The sequence below is a fragment of the Trifolium pratense genome, linkage group LG4, assembly GCF_020283565.1.
Source record: "Trifolium pratense cultivar HEN17-A07 linkage group LG4, ARS_RC_1.1, whole genome shotgun sequence".
Taxonomy (NCBI): Eukaryota; Viridiplantae; Streptophyta; class Magnoliopsida; order Fabales; family Fabaceae; genus Trifolium; species Trifolium pratense.
In genome coordinates this window covers 3,731,132-3,748,393 of record NC_060062.1, presented here as the reverse complement: position 1 = coordinate 3,748,393, position 17,262 = coordinate 3,731,132, and the positions used below count along the sequence as shown (strand labels likewise).

At 30.7% G+C, this 17,262-nt stretch overlaps 3 protein-coding genes and 1 non-coding gene across 9 annotated transcripts; 3 read left to right on the top strand and 1 right to left on the bottom strand.

Annotated features, from left to right (window-relative positions):
• Positions 1 to 542: 542 nt before the first annotated feature.
• On the top strand, positions 543 to 5,156 carry LOC123921251. 6 transcript variants are annotated; one of them, XR_006814005.1, is made up of 6 exons: positions 543 to 827; positions 1,183 to 1,264; positions 1,371 to 1,529; positions 1,780 to 1,846; positions 4,679 to 4,754; positions 4,841 to 5,095. XR_006814005.1 is itself a non-coding variant. In XM_045973712.1 (5 exons), the coding sequence occupies exons 1-4, from the start codon at positions 645 to 647 to the stop codon at positions 1,842 to 1,844; spliced, it is 489 nt and encodes a 162-aa protein (XP_045829668.1). In that variant the 5' UTR covers positions 543 to 644; the 3' UTR covers positions 1,845 to 1,846; positions 4,679 to 5,156. The 6 variants fall into 6 exon arrangements, 4 of the variants coding, with proteins under 4 accessions (XP_045829668.1, XP_045829671.1, XP_045829670.1 ...); XM_045973712.1 differs by having other exon boundaries at positions 4,679 to 5,156; XM_045973715.1 differs by lacking the exon at positions 4,679 to 4,754 and having other exon boundaries at positions 4,841 to 5,094.
• Positions 5,157 to 5,182: 26 nt separating this feature from the next.
• On the bottom strand, positions 5,183 to 7,024 carry LOC123921250 (NAD(P)H-dependent 6'-deoxychalcone synthase-like). The gene is made up of 3 exons (XM_045973711.1): positions 6,611 to 7,024; positions 6,151 to 6,394; positions 5,183 to 5,806 (listed from the first exon to the last, which is right to left on the bottom strand). Exons 1-3 carry the CDS (start codon positions 6,934 to 6,936, stop codon positions 5,426 to 5,428), a joined length of 951 nt encoding a protein of 316 aa, XP_045829667.1. The 5' UTR covers positions 6,937 to 7,024; the 3' UTR covers positions 5,183 to 5,425.
• Positions 7,025 to 9,778: 2,754 nt separating this feature from the next.
• LOC123882644 lies at positions 9,779 to 9,886 on the top strand. The gene has a single exon (XR_006799955.1). It is a non-coding gene; the product is annotated as a U6 spliceosomal RNA (small nuclear RNA).
• A 2,689-nt stretch (positions 9,887 to 12,575) lies between these two features.
• Positions 12,576 to 14,379, top strand: LOC123921947 (NAD(P)H-dependent 6'-deoxychalcone synthase-like). Its single transcript, XM_045974691.1, has 3 exons — positions 12,576 to 13,051; positions 13,268 to 13,511; positions 13,852 to 14,379. The coding sequence occupies exons 1-3, from the start codon at positions 12,615 to 12,617 to the stop codon at positions 14,230 to 14,232; spliced, it is 1,062 nt and encodes a 353-aa protein (XP_045830647.1). The 5' UTR covers positions 12,576 to 12,614; the 3' UTR covers positions 14,233 to 14,379.
• Positions 14,380 to 17,262: the final 2,883 nt, after the last annotated feature.

The following is a 17,262-nucleotide window of genomic DNA, read 5'->3' as shown; positions in this document are numbered from 1 at the left end:
CCTTGTTTAATATTTCTCTCACTTATACCAATCCTACTCATAAGATAGGGTTCCACAGATAGAATAGATCAGGCTGAGTCAAATTTTGCTTAAATAGAACAGAATTATTACAAAACAAATCTATTACAATGACATAAGTGAATAAATGAGATGATCGGAGTTTGAACTCGGACCACTGCATATATAATGCAATGTCCTACCAACTAAATTAAACTCACGGGAAGTCCAAGAAACATAATTTAATATTAATATATACTATAATTTTTTTCAATTCCATCATTTAATATTAACCATTCATCATAATTGACATTTTAGATAAAATTTGAAAAGCTGCAAAATATCAATATAATAACTACAACAAATAATACTCCTTGATAAAAACCTTAATTACTACTGTATCAAATAAATAATAAATTGATACACTCAATTCCATATATATATATATAAAAGAATTTTATAAGTGAAATACAAAAATTAAGAAGAAAAGTCTAAAGTGATAAAAAGCAAGTGGGACAAAAATAAAAGTTCCATGTATTAATTGGATGAATTTCAACCAGTAGTTTCTTTCTTTCTCATTCAAAAGAAGGATTGGATAAAGAAATTGGTTTTGTTGGTTCTTTTGAGTTATTGTGAGTGACATAGAAATGGTATCAGTTGTTTCAAACACATCAATGATAAGAGGAAGAGAGGAAGTGTATGTAGCAACAATGCCTCTAAGGGCTACCAAGGGACCACCTCAGTTGCTTATGTCTGCTGCTTATTCCCTTAATTTATGGAATTTTCAGCATTTCATGGTCATCATCAAACCTTCTTCCTCACCTTCACAGGTTTATATCCTATTCCTTTCTCTCTTATATAAATTTTTTTATTAAAAAAATATCCGGTGAATTGTATCGCGAAAACTCACCAGGATCAGGACAGACTTCAAGGCTCAGAGACAATCTTATATTGTATTGATTCCTCTCTTATATTTTATATCTAATATTTAGACTAGATAAACCGTCAGAGATTGACCTGGTAGAGTAGGCTCCCGACCTCAGAGTGTGCTCATCTTCAGGTGCTAACAACTCCTGTGTTAGACTAGTACATACAGGACTTTAGTCTAGCTATCTTCAATTGACCCCCCCGTTAGTGGACGATGAGATTGGTTTCTTAGAGACAATAACATTTATAATTTTTCAGGTTATGGTTTTTGATTTTCAACCAAAAGATCCTGAAGATATATATGTGGCACTAGCAAGTTTAAGTGGTAGAACTGTGCCAGGTGAAATTCGGAATTTATTTATAACTTGTGAACTTTTAATTAGCTTTTTTGTCCATAATGTTTTCAACTTCTTTATTTAAATCATCACTTCAGTTCATATTTTTAGGAGTTGTTCTTGTGAGGAAGTTAAAAAAGTTGCCGCGAAACAAATGTTGGTTGGTTGGATATGCAGAAGCAGATGCTGTAGAAATAGCAGCTGATTTCAACAGAAAATGGGAAACAGATTTGAGAATCGGTTATAATGATTGTCGCGATTATACCAATGGTAACATGTTATTTACATAATGAACCTTATGTTGCATATGTTATCACTTATAACTATATCAATTACATAAATTGGGAAATTATGAATATCTAGGATCATGATTCAATATGTCCTGCAACATTGCATAATGAAATCATGTTAATCACATAAAAGAAACTTAGATGGTTTTGATTTAGAAGTTATATGATATAAAAGTTGTTAATTATACTTAACAATGAGGTATTAGATTGAATTTCTGGTAAATTTAAAGGTTTGGTCGCGCAACTCACGGGCGAAAAAGATGTGCTGCAACGTTTGAGAAACCTTGGTAGCTAGAGGTAATTCGTACCCTTTCTAAATAACCAATTTAAAGGTTTATTATCATTGAATGAAATAGGGCTTCCAGTATTAGAAGTCATAAATATAATACTACGGTCCAGATTACAAGAATACATCTGACCATATCGAAGGGGTTATCTTATCGCTCCCTAGTAAACATTTGGGCCTAACACACGTTTGGGGCAAACGCACGGACGAGGGTGGAGATCGCTCCACTCCGCCGCCCCTCTTTTGTGGCCATACAGCCATACTCAACAATCAATGCACAAGGTATTGAGTTTCTTTCCCAACGATAATATATTGTTTAATACAAAACTAATACATGCCTTAGACTAGAAGACTAAGATAAAGAAATTATCACAGGTGTATTGTGTTGTGAATATTGTAGTTTTTATAACTGATGTTGTGCTTGTTCAATTATGCTGCAGATAAGGTAAGAAGTGATACTGATCTTGGACATGGAATAGAAATTATTTGTACCAAAAATTTTTTTGATTGTATATAAACGTTTGATTTAATAGATTAAATAGACCTATTCCATATACTTAATCGCAAACTCAATTTTTTAAAAGTGACATAATAGCAAATTTTTAAAGTCTTAACATATTGATAAAACGAAAGTGATGGTAAAAAAGAAGCAAACATGAAAGATTTCTTTCTAACCACACACCCCGAAAATATCCGGTACACTAAATTGTCTTTGTTCATATATATTTTTCTAACAATCCTCTTTTAATCTTTCATTCTATTGGTATTCAAAAGTATATGTAATCTAAAATCCAAAAAAAAAAAAAAAGTATATGTAATCTCTCATTCTAAATTTTAACATTCTCTCTAACAAACATTAAGAAAAAAAGAAGATAAAGAATACATAATGAAAATACAACAACACAATCATAGAACAATACTCATTTAAAGAGGTTTTACATGAGTCACTAATCAATTACAATGAAATGAACAAATCAATTCCCATGAAACAAAAATATAACCCATTGTACTAGTTTTTACATAGAACAAATCTAATACCTAAACACTGCTCTGGTAAATATCAAAAACTCTTCCGTGTTCATAGGCATATCTTGCTGAAGCGGCCGAACCACCTTGATTTTTTCAAAGTCCAACAAAATTTCTCTACATGTATTCGCTAACTTTTCCAGGTTATATTCAGTTGCTAATACCATGTTTGAAGCTACATTACTGGTATTTAGCTCTCTTACCAAGGTGTTTTGAATAATTGATGTTAAATCCTCAATGAGGTAGCACCTTGCCAACTCTAGCAAACCAATACCATTTTTTTTAATGTCTTCATCTTCTAATGTATCATGGAAATAATCTCTGAAAGCACATACTACATCAAGGGTGATGTGAGTGATGTGAGGACTCGTCGTCGCATCCAAGGAAATTGAATTTTTGCTATTGAACAAACATGTAAAAGCGGGGAAACATGTTAATAAACTATAACTATCTTTGTTATTTTAATTTTCCTCAAAAAAAACAAAACTTTATTATTTTAATTTCTTTATTGTTTTTAATAAAAAAACTACCCACTCACATAAAATAATTATGTAATTTCATATCAGTTTAGAATTACAATAATTTAATTTACCACACACTTAATTTTATTCTATTAACTTTTCAGCTATCGACTAAAAATTAGTTTTTCAGCTACCAGTTAGCTTAATTTTACATCATAGTCTAAGTTGACTTTTTAAGTTTATTGAATAATTAATGTATTTGGTCTATATAATAGACCCATGAAGCCCCTACACGTGACACGATACCGATACGATGATATGAGAAAATTTTCAAAATTTTCGATACGATACGGCCGCAATACGTCATTTAAAAATTAAAAATATACAAATGCATAATCTATAAACATAACCAAAATCGATAATGATAATAAATTAATATTCAAGTTAGTTAAATAGAGCAAACAAACGACAATTACATATCTTAAGTTAAGTAAGTACTACCCAAAAAGGACATAACTAGTACTATCCAAAAAAAAAATCATCGGTACCATCCAAAAAAGACAGAGTTGACTATCCATAAAGAACAACATCATACTATGGCATTTACTATTTAAGAGAAAACATGAATTGTATGTATCGGCCTTCTTTCCTTCGTTTCCATCATCAAAGAACATTAGTTGTCCAATACTTCTCTATACGCGTATCAGAGAAGTATCCAACACATATCGGTCATGTTTTTTAAAAAATAACATTAATTGTCTGATACTTCTCTGATACGCATATCATAACGTATCAGATGGTATCAGTATTAGATACGTATCAGACACGATACTTCGCCATTTTTGAAGTATCGGTGTTTCATAAATACATGAAATATTTAAGGCTTAAATGCACTATTGGTCCCCCTATTTTAAAAAAATGAAGTTTTAATCTCCCTATTATTAAACCCACTTTTTATCTCTCAATTTTATTTTATTTTTGTTTTGGTCCCCCGTCCTATTTTTAGATCAATTTTGTTGATGTGACATTGTCATTGATGACACGGCAGCATCCATGTGAATACATTTAATATCCATGTCATTATTAATTTTTTTAATTCGATAGTACTAATTTTATAATTATTTTATTTATTGTATTAAAATTTTATTTTATATTAAATTAGAATAATAATTATTAAATCTTAAAAAATCTGAAACTTAAAAGCTCAAAGTTTCCGATGTAAATTCACACTCTCTTGTCAATTTTATTATATTTCTTTTCAATTCATTTAATGTGCATTGCTTTTTAGTTCAATTGGACTGTTCATTTTGTAACTGATTCGGCAATTTTATTTTTTTGTTTGTTTATTGTGTATAGATTAACGATGGTTCTTGTCTTTGGAATATGCAATGTTATGGAAGAGTGTTTGTTTGGATAAACAACTTATTTGCAGGTTATGACATAAGTGTTTGTTTATGATGATAAGGGCTCATGTATAAGTTTACATAAACTTTGGTTTCTTATGAAACTTTGGTTCAGGTTGGCAACAGTGATCCCTCCTTTCCCATCCAAAAGAAGAGAGTCAGCAGAGAATTTTTAAGAACAAAATCACATCTTGGTGCAGTATGCATGGTTTCCTTTTCTTTAGCATATGTTTGTTTACCTTCCTGCTTACGCCTTTGCTTCATTATGCAAAAAGGATCAATTCCTTCAAAATTTAAGTCATGTATGTATGTAACATACTATGACTGTATTTAGCCATCAGATTCATCAAAAAAACAAAACTAAATTCCAACACTGTATTTAGCCATCAGATTCATCTAACCCATATATAGCTAAACTAAAAATGTAGCCATTTTTTTTGGAATAAAAACACATATATTGAAAGATAAAAAAGCTGCCTAAGGCCCAATAGAGCCCATGTCAGATTAATAAAAAGGGATTAGGAACATCTTTTAACCACATCTCTTCAGAATAAGAAAATTACACTTTTAAGCAAATTCATAGCTTATTCTCTCCTTTTTCATTTATAAATTAGCAAATGTGACACTCATTCATTGTAAGACAATAAGATAGATTATGAGGCAAACAAGCTTAAATGACTTTAATATATATCATTACTTTTTATATTTCATCATCCCATAGATCATTCAGTCCTGGCTTGGTTGGTCCAGGGATCAAACGGTTCTGCTTAATTTGATCAATTTTCTCATGATCTTCTTTTGTTAATATCCAATCAAAGATAGCCAAATTTTGACCCATTCTTTCTTTATCATAGCTCTTGGGAACAAAAGTGACTCCTTGTTCATATAACCATCTCAATGAAATTTGTGCAACAGACTTTCCATGAGCATCTGCAATCTCTTTAAGCATATCATTCTCCATAACCTCATTTGCTCCCCTGCTTGCACCTTTCCTCAATGGTGAAAATGCAGTTAACACTATTCCATTTGCATTGCAAAATTCTCTAAGCTCCTTTTGTTGCCATGCAAGGTTCATCTCCACCTATACATACATATAAGAGTTCATTATATGAATACAACATATTAACAATCTAAGGTTTTAGTTCCCGACTGTTTCGTTGAGGTTTTTGATAGACATGGATTATGGATTGTATGATCAAGATCAAATGGTTCAGATTTTTAGCTTTTATTTTATATTTAAAAATACTTAAAATCTGATCTTAAAATATAGACTGTTCGAAGATGTACTGACTGTATGCAGTGTGACTGAACACAATTTAATTTCGTTTTTGATGTTTAAAAACAGTTGCAGTTGAAGTCACATCGGTCATATTTGATCGCAATTTTTAGAAGTTATTTAGACTTTGGTTTAAGTTGATGACTTACTTGATTGACTGCAGGAAGAACATTGGCAACAGAGAGAAGATTTTGAAGTTTCTTGACAGAGAAGTTACTGACACCAATAGCCTTAGTGAGTCCAAGTTTCAAGCCTTCCTCCATGGATTCCCAAACACCCTTCACATCAAATGGCAAGAGATCTGCCACATCAATTGGAAATGAAAACTTTCCAGGCTGAGAACTAAGTGGCCAATGAATCAAATACAAGTCCAAGTACTCCAATTGAAGATTCCTGCATAAAATTAACAAATTCAACGTCGTCTCAAATACAAATTTATTTTAACTTCAAATTTGTTCTTCAATTTCTTTTTACGTAAATGTATCTAAATATAATTTATTTCACGTTTTTCTTATTATTAACCAAATCAATGTTACAAAATCAATCCATTCAACGAAACATTCTCTAAATGAAAATAATATTGAATACGAATAAGAATATTTTGCTTACTTGAGAGATTTTTGAAGAGCAGGAACAAGAAGATGAGGATGATTTTCAGTGACCCAAAGTTTAGAAGTAACAAAAAGTTGTTCTCTAGTAACAAGACCAAGTTCAATTGCCTCTTTCAAACCTTCACCAAGAGCTTGTTCTGAGCCATAAGCAGCAGCAGTATCAAAGTGTCTATAACCTTGTTTGATGGCTTCAATGATTGCATCTTTTGTGTCTTTCTTACATGTGAAGTCAGGTGCTGATCCCATTCCAACCACAGGCATTTTCACTTTACTAGATGTGTTAGTAAGAACCTTTGTTGGAATTTCAACACTTACACTACCCATGTTTTTGTTTTTGTTAGGTTGAAAATGTTTTAAGTTATTTAAGAATATGTTACACACTTTGAGCTATGTTTGATTATGGACTTATAACTTTACTTGTAACCATTTTATAGATAAAAATAATTGTTTCATTTTTATTATTATAAAAAAATAAAATTGACACTTGCATTATTGCTATGATAATAGTATTAATTTGGTTATGTTATTGCAATTCAATTTTGAAAGTTTTGTATCTTAGTGGTTAGGTGGGTTATGATGAATTCTACCACCAATTCCAAAACTCATCACACTATAGAGTTGGTGAGTTCGTCTGTGGCGGCATGGTCCAACGATGATGTCTCAATATAGTTATAGTCCACCTTTGACTGTTTTTTTTTCTTGACTCAATCTTTGACTGTTTTTGTTTTGTTTGAAAACTATACAATAATTTTTATGTGGTTTTTCTTAATTTACCTGTTAATATTTTGTAACAAGAAATAAGTATTAGAAATTAAGTAGTTTATTTTAAATAATTGTTACTTTATGTTATTTTATTCTTTTAGTCCCGAGAGTTGTATTTAAAGATATTGTATCTCATTTAAAACAATCGATTAATATTTAATAAATTATCTTTTTTCCTTAAATTCTCTCATTATAGGTTGTTGTCCTCTACCCTCCAAGTGTTTGATGAAATGCCAAAGAGTCCGATGACAGTTTGGACTGCCTTCCCTACTATTGAGTGCATTAATAATGAACCTGAATTTGTTGACTATGATTTGCTGCTAATGTTGCAGCAATTCTACATAGGAAAATAATTGAAGGGAGAGGTGTTCACGCATGGTATTTGGAAATTTTTATCCTTGAGAATAAGGATGTTTGAAAGTGAGAGTATTGTAACAGGAAATAAGTATTAGGGTTACTTTATGTCATTTTATTCTTTTAGTCATGAGAGTTGTATTTAAAGGTCTTGTGCCTCATTTGAAACAATCGATCAATATTCAACAAATTATCTTCTTCCCTTAAACTCTCTCATTCAATATTATGTTTTGCATAATCTCTCTTTAGTACCAGATTTTATTCTAAATCATTGGAATCCCTACTTTGAGAACTTTGTTCTACCGGTTCATCTCTAGAATATTAAATTCCCGTCTCATATTTTGGATATGGTGAGACCTACTGTACCCATTCATAATTTGGTGGTATTTATCTATCAGTCAATAAAAACAAAATATAGACATGTGAAATAAAAGTTTGTTACAAATTAAGTACTGCATGCAAATTTACTTAAGTAGTTTATTTTTATTAATCTTTAGACAAATACTTCAAATTATTAAATTATTAAGGGAGAATGCCTAGGGTTGTCAATTTGTATCCGGTGGAGCGGATCCCCGCGGGAATTTCCCCGTTCGGAGCTCCAAAAACAAAGATTTTATCCCCGTGGGGATGGGGATGGAGGCAAAAATCTCCCCCCAGGAACTTCGGGGCGGGGATCGGGGACGAAGCATCCGTCCTCACGAATTCCCCGAATCTGTCCATATATACACTATATTATTATTATTATTATTATTATTATTATTATTATTATTATTATTATTATTATTATTATTATTATTATTGTCTACATTAACGGTTGATAATTGTAGCGCCAATGATGCTATGATTGATCATTTTTTCGATAAGATACCAACTTATAGATTTGTTTTGAATGGGGAATTATTTCAATTGCGTTGTTGTGCGCATATCTTAAACTTGATAGTAAAAGATGACATGCAAGCAATTTCTTCTTTGATTGAATAGATTCGGGAAAGTATTCGTTATTGGGTTGGAACACCAAAAAGGGAGGAGACTTTTAGAGAAAAGTGTCAACAGTTAAACATGGCTATTAATTAGGTTTTGTATGATTATTAGTAGTCAAATATTTTTGCAATGTTTTTGCGGTTATGAATACATTATGTGTTGTTTTTATTTTTTAAAAAAGAAAAATGCAAAATATTTGTTTTTTTAAATAAGACAGAAAAATAACGTAATACTACTGTCATAATTTGATTGAGAAATATAGAAATTTTGTTAATATTTTATATCGGTGGATCTCCACGGGAACCGTGTGGATGGGGATGGGGATGGGGATGAAGACAAATATTCCCCCGTGGGCAAAGGGATGAAGGCAAAATTTCCTCCGCATGCACTTTGGGGCAGGAAACGGGGAAGTTTCCCCTGCGCATTCTCTGCCCCGTTGACATCCCTAAATATGCCTCACCTTGCCCTCCTAATATGTTTGTTGGTTTCTCGATCTTTTAGATTATTTGAGGAATAAAATCAATAGTGTTTTTTTCCCTTAAAAAATAAAATCAATAGTCTTGGTAACATCTATCTTTTATATTAATATTAAAATACATATAATTTGTACCAAAAAAAAAAATACATATAGTTGAGATCAGGCTTGCACGTTGGTCACGCGTAACGTTTTTTTATTTATATTTGGTAACAGTGTGATTAGCGAGGGCTTTTATATTTTATTTTATTTTATTTTAAAATGGTTAAATTTTACTACTGTAATAATGTAACCCGTATGGTTTGCAAAAACCAAACTGATACATTTAGAAGTAAAACCTTTTATTAAACCTTCAGAAGATTTAATTAATCATCTAAAAAAGTTTACGTTCTAATCTTTGATGAAATCTCTTATCTCATTCACGTTCTTGTCATTCACAAGATTTGAATTTAAGACTTTATTTAGAAAGTTTGAGTTTAATTCCCCAAATGCATTGTTGATATATTCATAAGTTTTTGAGAGGTGTTTACATGAACATCAAATTTTGGGACAAAAATTTAACATCTTATCTCTCTTCACTCATAGCATGAAATTGTCCCTTAAGGAACATCCGATAAAATTGGAACGATACAGAGAAGATTAACATGACCCCTACACAAGGATGACACGCACAAATCGAGAAGTGGTCCAAAAAAATTTTTTTAAAAAAAACTCATAGCATGAAATCTGAGACATGTAAAAAATACTAAGAAAAAGTAAAAAATGTATAATCATTGTATATTATTAGACAATAGAGACATATTTTATAATTGGATATATAAAAAAAAAAACCTTAACATTTATTATTTAAATGTAGAAAATTGAAGGTTAGTTTGATAATTTTATTAAATTATCTACAAAAATATATAAATTTAATTATGAGAAATGGAAAGATTGTAAATTATACTAAGGAAAATCAATTTTAAAGAAGCTTAAAGAAATTAAGTGTTGCATAATAAGAAATATCAATGTAAGAGGTTAACTAGTGAATATGTTGGTTTGAGATAAATCTAAACATCATATATTTGTTATGGTTTAGAGCAGGGCCGGCCCTGTGGGTGTGCAAGGTGAGCCACCGCACAGGGCCTTACATATTTAGGGGCCTCAAATTGTTTATATCGGTCTATTAAAAAATTTATATATGTCAAAAAAATAATGACTTTGTTACTACTAAAAATATTTTAGTACTAAAAAAAAATTAATAGACACACTCTTAATTTTATAAGTAACTTGCGGTTGATTGTAAAAAAAGAAACTAACATTTCAAGAAAGTTTTTGTTCCCGAAGGAACCGTAAGTTGATAATAATATTAGATTGAAGATGTATTTTAATGTTATTGATTAAAATATGTCGCTTTTAGATATTATTTACTATGATGACTATTTTTTATGTTATTTACGATTCAAATAGAGAATAACTTTTAAAAAAAATTGTATTTTTTATTAAAAATCTATTTTTAATTTTCAAACAGGGCCTCCAAATACTCGCGGGACCGGCTCTGGTTTAGAGAAGAAAATATGTACCTAACAACAAAATTTGGATAAGAGAATAATCAGTTGTTTTTCATGATATTTTATGTGCAAAACTAATCCTTTTTTTATAGTTTAAGGAAACGGCCAACTTTTTATTTTTTGTTAAATAGTTCAATAGTTAGAGTTTCAACTTTTAAAATAAATGAGTGAAAATACCGGGATTTGAATCTCGTTTTCCGCAACCGCAATAACATGAAATGGCTTAACATGAATTATTTTTTTTTGGTACATATTTTAACATGAATATATTAATCGAAAGAATAAATAGTTGGAGGATTATTGTACTAAAAATAAAATAACGAACGTGCGTGCTCAATGCCCGTCAACTTGCCGCTTGCCATATTCCTACAAACTTGACAGCCAGATTAAAGAAAAACTCAGCCAATATCTATTAATTATTGCTAAGTTCTTTTTTTTAATAAACAAAAATCAAATCATAATAAGGAATACAGGGTGTACCTTTATAATTCATATAATTAAATAACATTAGATTGTTTGAATATAAATTAATGGATCGTTATATCAATTGAAAAATACAAGAGGTATTAACTCATATGTCACCTATAAACCAAAACTAAGAGATAAATACATCTCCACGAAACATAATGTTATTACGAGTACGTCATATGTTTCAAGTAGTTGCTAGCCAAATGACATGACGAGTTTTAGCAAGTCTTTTGCTCTTCACCAAATTACCACAAGAATTGAAATGCTTCCACCGTTCCTCAAAAGTGGATGAAATTCACATTCAACCATTTATAAACTTTCTTCCAAATTTGAATTGAGACGGAACAATTAAAAAATAAATGATTGATGTCTTCGATCTTCTTCTCTAAAATAAAGTGCACTACAAAACACTATCGGATTACTGATAATTCCTTTTCTTACCAAAGCTATATGGGTTGGAAGTCTTGCTAATAACAATCTCCATCCAAAAATGTTCACTTCGTAATCATTCACCCATAAATCTTACAACAACACATCCACCATATTACTATTAATAGTCAAAGGTAAGTAACGTTTTTGCAAAAAACAATATTATGCTGAATTTATCGTAAATATATCGCCATGGTGAGCCATTTTCGATGATCTGAATAGTCCTTCTTAGAACTAATATTTACTTCATCCGTAACACTTTATAAGCAAAAATGCATTTTTTAAGTTCATTGTATATTTAATGTATCTGGTCTATATTATGGATCAGATATATTAAATATACAATAATCTAGAAAATGCATTTTTGATTATAAAGTGTTACGGATATACGGAGTACTAGCCATATATAACGGCATGAATGATAAATAGAATGAGAGTTTTTGACCGGAACATCATCTTCCTGAATACCGTAAGTTATAGTTTGATACCTTTTTTGTTGGAAATTTCACATATAATTTAGAGAATTGGTTCTATTCTCCAATAATAAAAAAATAGAGATATGGACAAAGATGGTGGTAGGGTATCTAACATGTAATTTCCAGAAAACAAAAAAACAACAGAAACAGTCAAATGGTCCACATAATATTGTTGGGAACAGGATATCCTGCTGTAAAAGTTTCACGCAATTTCACGCGGTTTTGGATCTCAGCCGTCCGATCATAAATAAATGGTTCAGATTACAAACAATTGATTTTAGTAATATATAATTTGGACCGTCTGATTTTAATCTAACGGCCGAGATCCAAAACCGCGTGAAACTGCGTGCAAAATGCACTGCAGCAAATCCAGATCCAAAAAAAAATGGTGGTAGAAATGAATTTACCCACCTAACCACTAAAATGCAAACAACTTTCAAAATTGAATTGTCAAAAATACCAAATAGTATCAATAATGAAAGTGTCAAAATAAAATTATAATAAAGAATGAAACAATTCTTATCTATAAAAAGGTTACAAGCAAAAGTTAAGTCCAACATCAAACATAGCTCAAACCTCAAAGTGTGTAAACATTCTCAGCCTAACAAAAACAAAAACATGGGTAGTGTAAGTGTTGAAATTCCAACAAAGGTTCTTACTAACACATCTAGTCAAGTGGAAATGCCTGTGGTTGGAATGGGATCAGCACCTGACTTCACATGTAAGAAAGACACAAAAGATGCAATCATTGAAGCCATCAAACAAGGTTATAGACACTTTGATACTGCTGCTGCTTATGGCTCAGAACAAGCTCTTGGTGAAGGTTTGAAAGAGGCAATTGAACTTGGTCTTGTTACTAGAGAACAACTCTTTGTTACTTCTAAACTTTGGGTCACTGAAAATCATCCTCATCTTGTTGTTCCTGCTCTTCAAAAATCTCTCAAGTAAGCAAAATATTCTTATTCGTATTCAATATTATTTTCATTTAGAGAATGTTTCGTTGAATGAATTGATTTTGTAACATTGATTTGGTTAACAATAAGAAAAACGTGAAATAAATTATATTTAGATACATTTACGTAAAAAGAAATTGTAGAACAAATTTGAAGTTAAAATAAATTTGTATTTGAGACGACGTTGAATTTGTTAATTTTATGCAGGAATCTTCAATTGGAGTACTTGGACTTGTATTTGATTCATTGGCCACTTAGTTCTCAGCCTGGAAAGTTTTCATTTCCAATTGATGTGGCAGATCTCTTGCCATTTGATGTGAAGGGTGTTTGGGAATCCATGGAGGAAGGCTTGAAACTTGAACTCACTAAAGCTATTGGTGTCAGTAACTTCTCTGTCAAGAAACTTCAAAATCTTCTCTCTGTTGCCAATGTTCTTCCCGCAGTCAATCAAGTAAGTCGTCACTAAACCAAAGTCTAGATATTGCGGTCAAATATGACTGATGTGACTTCAACTGCAACTATGTAGACATAAAAAAATGGAATTGGATTGTGTGCAGTCACACTGCATGCAGTCAGGACATCTTCAGACGATCCATATTTTAAGATCATTTTAATTGTTTTTAAATATAAAATTCAAGCTAAAAATCTGAACCGTCTTATTTTAATCTGAACCTCTCTCCGACTGCACAGAATCCGGATCTGTAAAAAACCTCAACGAAACAGTCGGGAACTAAAACCTTAGATTGTTAATATGTTGTATTCATATAATGAACTCTTATATGTATGTATAGGTGGAGATGAACCTTGCATGGCAACAAAAGGAGCTTAGAGAATTTTGCAATGCAAATGGAATAGTGTTAACTGCATTTTCACCATTGAGGAAAGGTGCAAGCAGGGGAGCAAATGAGGTTATGGAGAATGATATGCTTAAAGAGATTGCAGATGCTCATGGAAAGTCTGTTGCACAAATTTCATTGAGATGGTTATATGAACAAGGAGTCACTTTTGTTCCCAAGAGCTATGATAAAGAAAGAATGGGTCAAAATTTGGCTATCTTTGATTGGAAATTGACAAAAGAAGATCATGAGAAAATTGATCAAATTAAGCAGAACCGTTTGATCCCTGGACCAACCAAGCCAGGACTTAATGACCTATGGGATGATGAAATATAAAATAAAAGATGTTAAATCCATTAAGCTGCCTCAAAATCTATCTTTATTGTATACTTGTTGCATTTGGATTTTGGATTTTGGACTTTGAGTCATCCTTGTTTCTATATCGATTTAAAATTTAAATAATTAATTTTGCATTTCATCTTCCTTCAAATTATTTCACAGTAGTATTTTTTGTTGTTACACTTCACTGAACTTCCTTCAGTGTCTTAAATATAAGCAAAAGTCAAAATGTTTTTAATCTAAATTTGAGTCAAATACGTTTTGGCTTTTGCTTATGTTTAAGATCGGAGGGAATAAGATTTCTTTTCTTTTTTTTTTGACGCAAAAACAACAATATTCATTCATTCATATATGCAATGTTGATGACGCTAAAGTCATTGAATCTGCACTGAATTTGGATCGAAATAAATATGTGAATCTGAACAAAGAACAAACACCGTACTAAGACGGGACAAACAAAACAAATATTTTGCACTAAGACGAGACTAAAAACAACACCGTATGAAACAATCACAAGAGATGAAACTCAAATAAAACCTACAAAATATGTGAATATCACTTATTTAAATAAAATAAAATAAAAAATAATCAAGAGGAGTGATTCCGAATTAAAATTGATGGTAAACCACCCCTTGATAAAACAAAAAAATCAACCGAGAAAGGTTGTGGCGGCTGAGAAAGAGCGGAGAGAATTCCGGAGGGAGTAGGATTTTAGTTTATAAGATCTTGACATTTGTATTTTTTTTTAAGACGTGCATTGACTTGACCATACAATTCAATTAAGGTATATATGCCCAACAAACAAGTAAAATAAATATACGGACCAACGAAATAATCAATTTTTATTTCCAACAAAATCACAAACTTTTAAATTTAGTCCTTCTATGTATTTACATTTTATAGGAACCATTTTGAGGAACTAAAAATGTCCATTTTTGACAGAGTAGCAGAGAAGTAAACCATCAAAATCAAAATCTAAGAATGCATAAGCATCATATATTCTATTTCTAGCCCAACAAGCAGAAAAGGTACTAGAATGCAGAAAGCTGAGCAGTTCAGAGGGAAAGAATAGACTTGATTAACTAACAATCATGTAATTCCACACACACCCCTTCTATATATGACTCATGCTTCCTCTTTTATGTATGGAATATTTCTTGTTAGGAATTCTATTTCTTACACTTCTTCTCACTCCTGAGCGATCATTAGGATCACATGCTATAAGTTTCCTTCAATTCCCTTGGATTCTTTTGCTGAGTCACCCTTACACGTACATGTATGCACATGGATGATAGATGTTAAATTACCAATCCATATATATATATATATATATATATGACTTATTCATTATTGGATCAAATTAAATTATGCTACAAAACCTTATCATGATTCATAGACCCTCAACAATATATCAACTCTCATTTTTTATTTTTGTGAAAAGACATACTCTCCAAAAAAAAAAAATCTTCTTTCTTTTTCACATTTAACAATGGTGAAAGAAAAACAAAATCAGAAATTATTTCTTCTCCTCACTCTTTCCTTCTACATCAAATGTCCATTGATTCTGGATTTGTTTATTAATTGAATGGAAGGGAAAAAAGGGTTAAATAGTGTTTACCCAAATATAATATTAGAGGATTTTAGTTTATCCTATGTAAAAGGAAGGAATCTTATGCCTGCATATTTCATTAGGGGCTAAAAGGACGGAATCTTGACGTTACAGAAAGATAATAAAGAAATATCACAGACAAATAAACTAAAATTCATTAACACTAGAACTTTGACCCATGCACGCATGGGTCTAATTAAGTGTAATATGTAACAATAAAAAATAAAATACAAAAATTTTAATAGCATTTTCAATAAGAGTAGTATAGGGAATTTCATGGACTAATTATTCTATATTTGTTTATGTGCTTATTTTATAGTTTATATATTTTTTAAATAATTTTTGAACCCCATCGTTTTGTTTACTTATTAAAAAAAATTGCTGATAACTAAAGGTTAAAAAATTGATGATAATTAAAGGTTAAAAAAAAATTAAAGACATAATCAAGAACATAAACTTAAGTAGACATCCATAAATAAATAAAAATTGTGATTAATTCCGCCGTTCAAATTTATTGAAAACAGGGTTAACATATTAGGATTCCTAAATTCTTTCATAATTGAAGCACATGTTTTAGCGGTTGAAACGTTTTATTGTAAGTAAGAGATGCAGGTTCGATGACAAATCTGTATATTTTTAATATAAAGCTGCAATAAAAAGAAAGAGAAAATGAGGGGAAAAAAATTTGGTTTAGGGTTAGCTTATGTTAGCAAGCTTATAATATAAGAGATTATCGGTTTTTAATTGTTTAAATTGTGCAATGAAAATTGATGGTGCTTAATTGTCGTATGAAATCTTTCCTATGAAAGTTGATGGAGCTTAACACTTTGTGGACATAATTTAAATCACAATTGGTCTGCTAGTGCATATTATATCAATTGATCATCGGTTAATATTAAATCTGCAATATTAAAAACAAAATAATGAATGTGATTAGTGACATGACTATGGTTGTGTTTGGTTGTATTGCAAAAAAAATTGATTTAGTAGAATTGAGTTTGATAATAACTTTCCAAATTACACGTGATAATAACTTTCCAAATCTCACATGATAATTATTCTCTAAATTTATGATCCGGTAGAAAAAAAATCATTGATCAGGAAAGACATAAAAATATTTCGTGATGAATAATATAGTCAACAATAATTTTGATATGATATACTTTTAAAATTGATGGTGCTTATCAATTATTGCACATAATTTTAATCACAATTGGTATACTTGCCATAATGGTTGGAAATATTGCCTTGCATTGAAGGGTTGTGGGTTCGAATCCTAGTCAAAACAAAATTGTATTATTTTTTAATAAAAATTGCAAGATAAAATGGAGGGAAAACAAGGAAAATAAATTAGGGTTTAGAGTTTGCTTGTGTATAGAAGCTTATAATATAAAAGATTACATGATGTAAACACTATT

Excerpts from the sequence above, each read along its gene's own strand:
- LOC123921251 (XM_045973712.1), top strand. The coding sequence starts at position 645 with ATGGTATCAGTTGTTTCAAACACATCAATGATAAGAGGAAGAGAGGAA. Across the intron at positions 1,265-1,370 it reads AAGTGGTAGAACTGTGCCAG|GAGTTGTTCTTGTGAGGAAG; the intron begins GTGAAATTCGGA and ends TCATATTTTTAG. Across the intron at positions 1,530-1,779 it reads TTGTCGCGATTATACCAATG|GTTTGGTCGCGCAACTCACG; the intron begins GTAACATGTTAT and ends GTAAATTTAAAG.
- LOC123921250 (XM_045973711.1), bottom strand. The coding sequence starts at position 6,936 with ATGGGTAGTGTAAGTGTTGAAATTCCAACAAAGGTTCTTACTAACACA. Across the intron at positions 6,395-6,610 it reads GCTCTTCAAAAATCTCTCAA|GAATCTTCAATTGGAGTACT; the intron begins GTAAGCAAAATA and ends AATTTTATGCAG. Across the intron at positions 5,807-6,150 it reads TTCTTCCTGCAGTCAATCAA|GTGGAGATGAACCTTGCATG; the intron begins GTAAGTCATCAA and ends ATGTATGTATAG.
- LOC123921947 (XM_045974691.1), top strand. The coding sequence starts at position 12,615 with ATGAAACAATTCTTATCTATAAAAAGGTTACAAGCAAAAGTTAAGTCC. Across the intron at positions 13,052-13,267 it reads GCTCTTCAAAAATCTCTCAA|GAATCTTCAATTGGAGTACT; the intron begins GTAAGCAAAATA and ends AATTTTATGCAG. Across the intron at positions 13,512-13,851 it reads TTCTTCCCGCAGTCAATCAA|GTGGAGATGAACCTTGCATG; the intron begins GTAAGTCGTCAC and ends ATGTATGTATAG.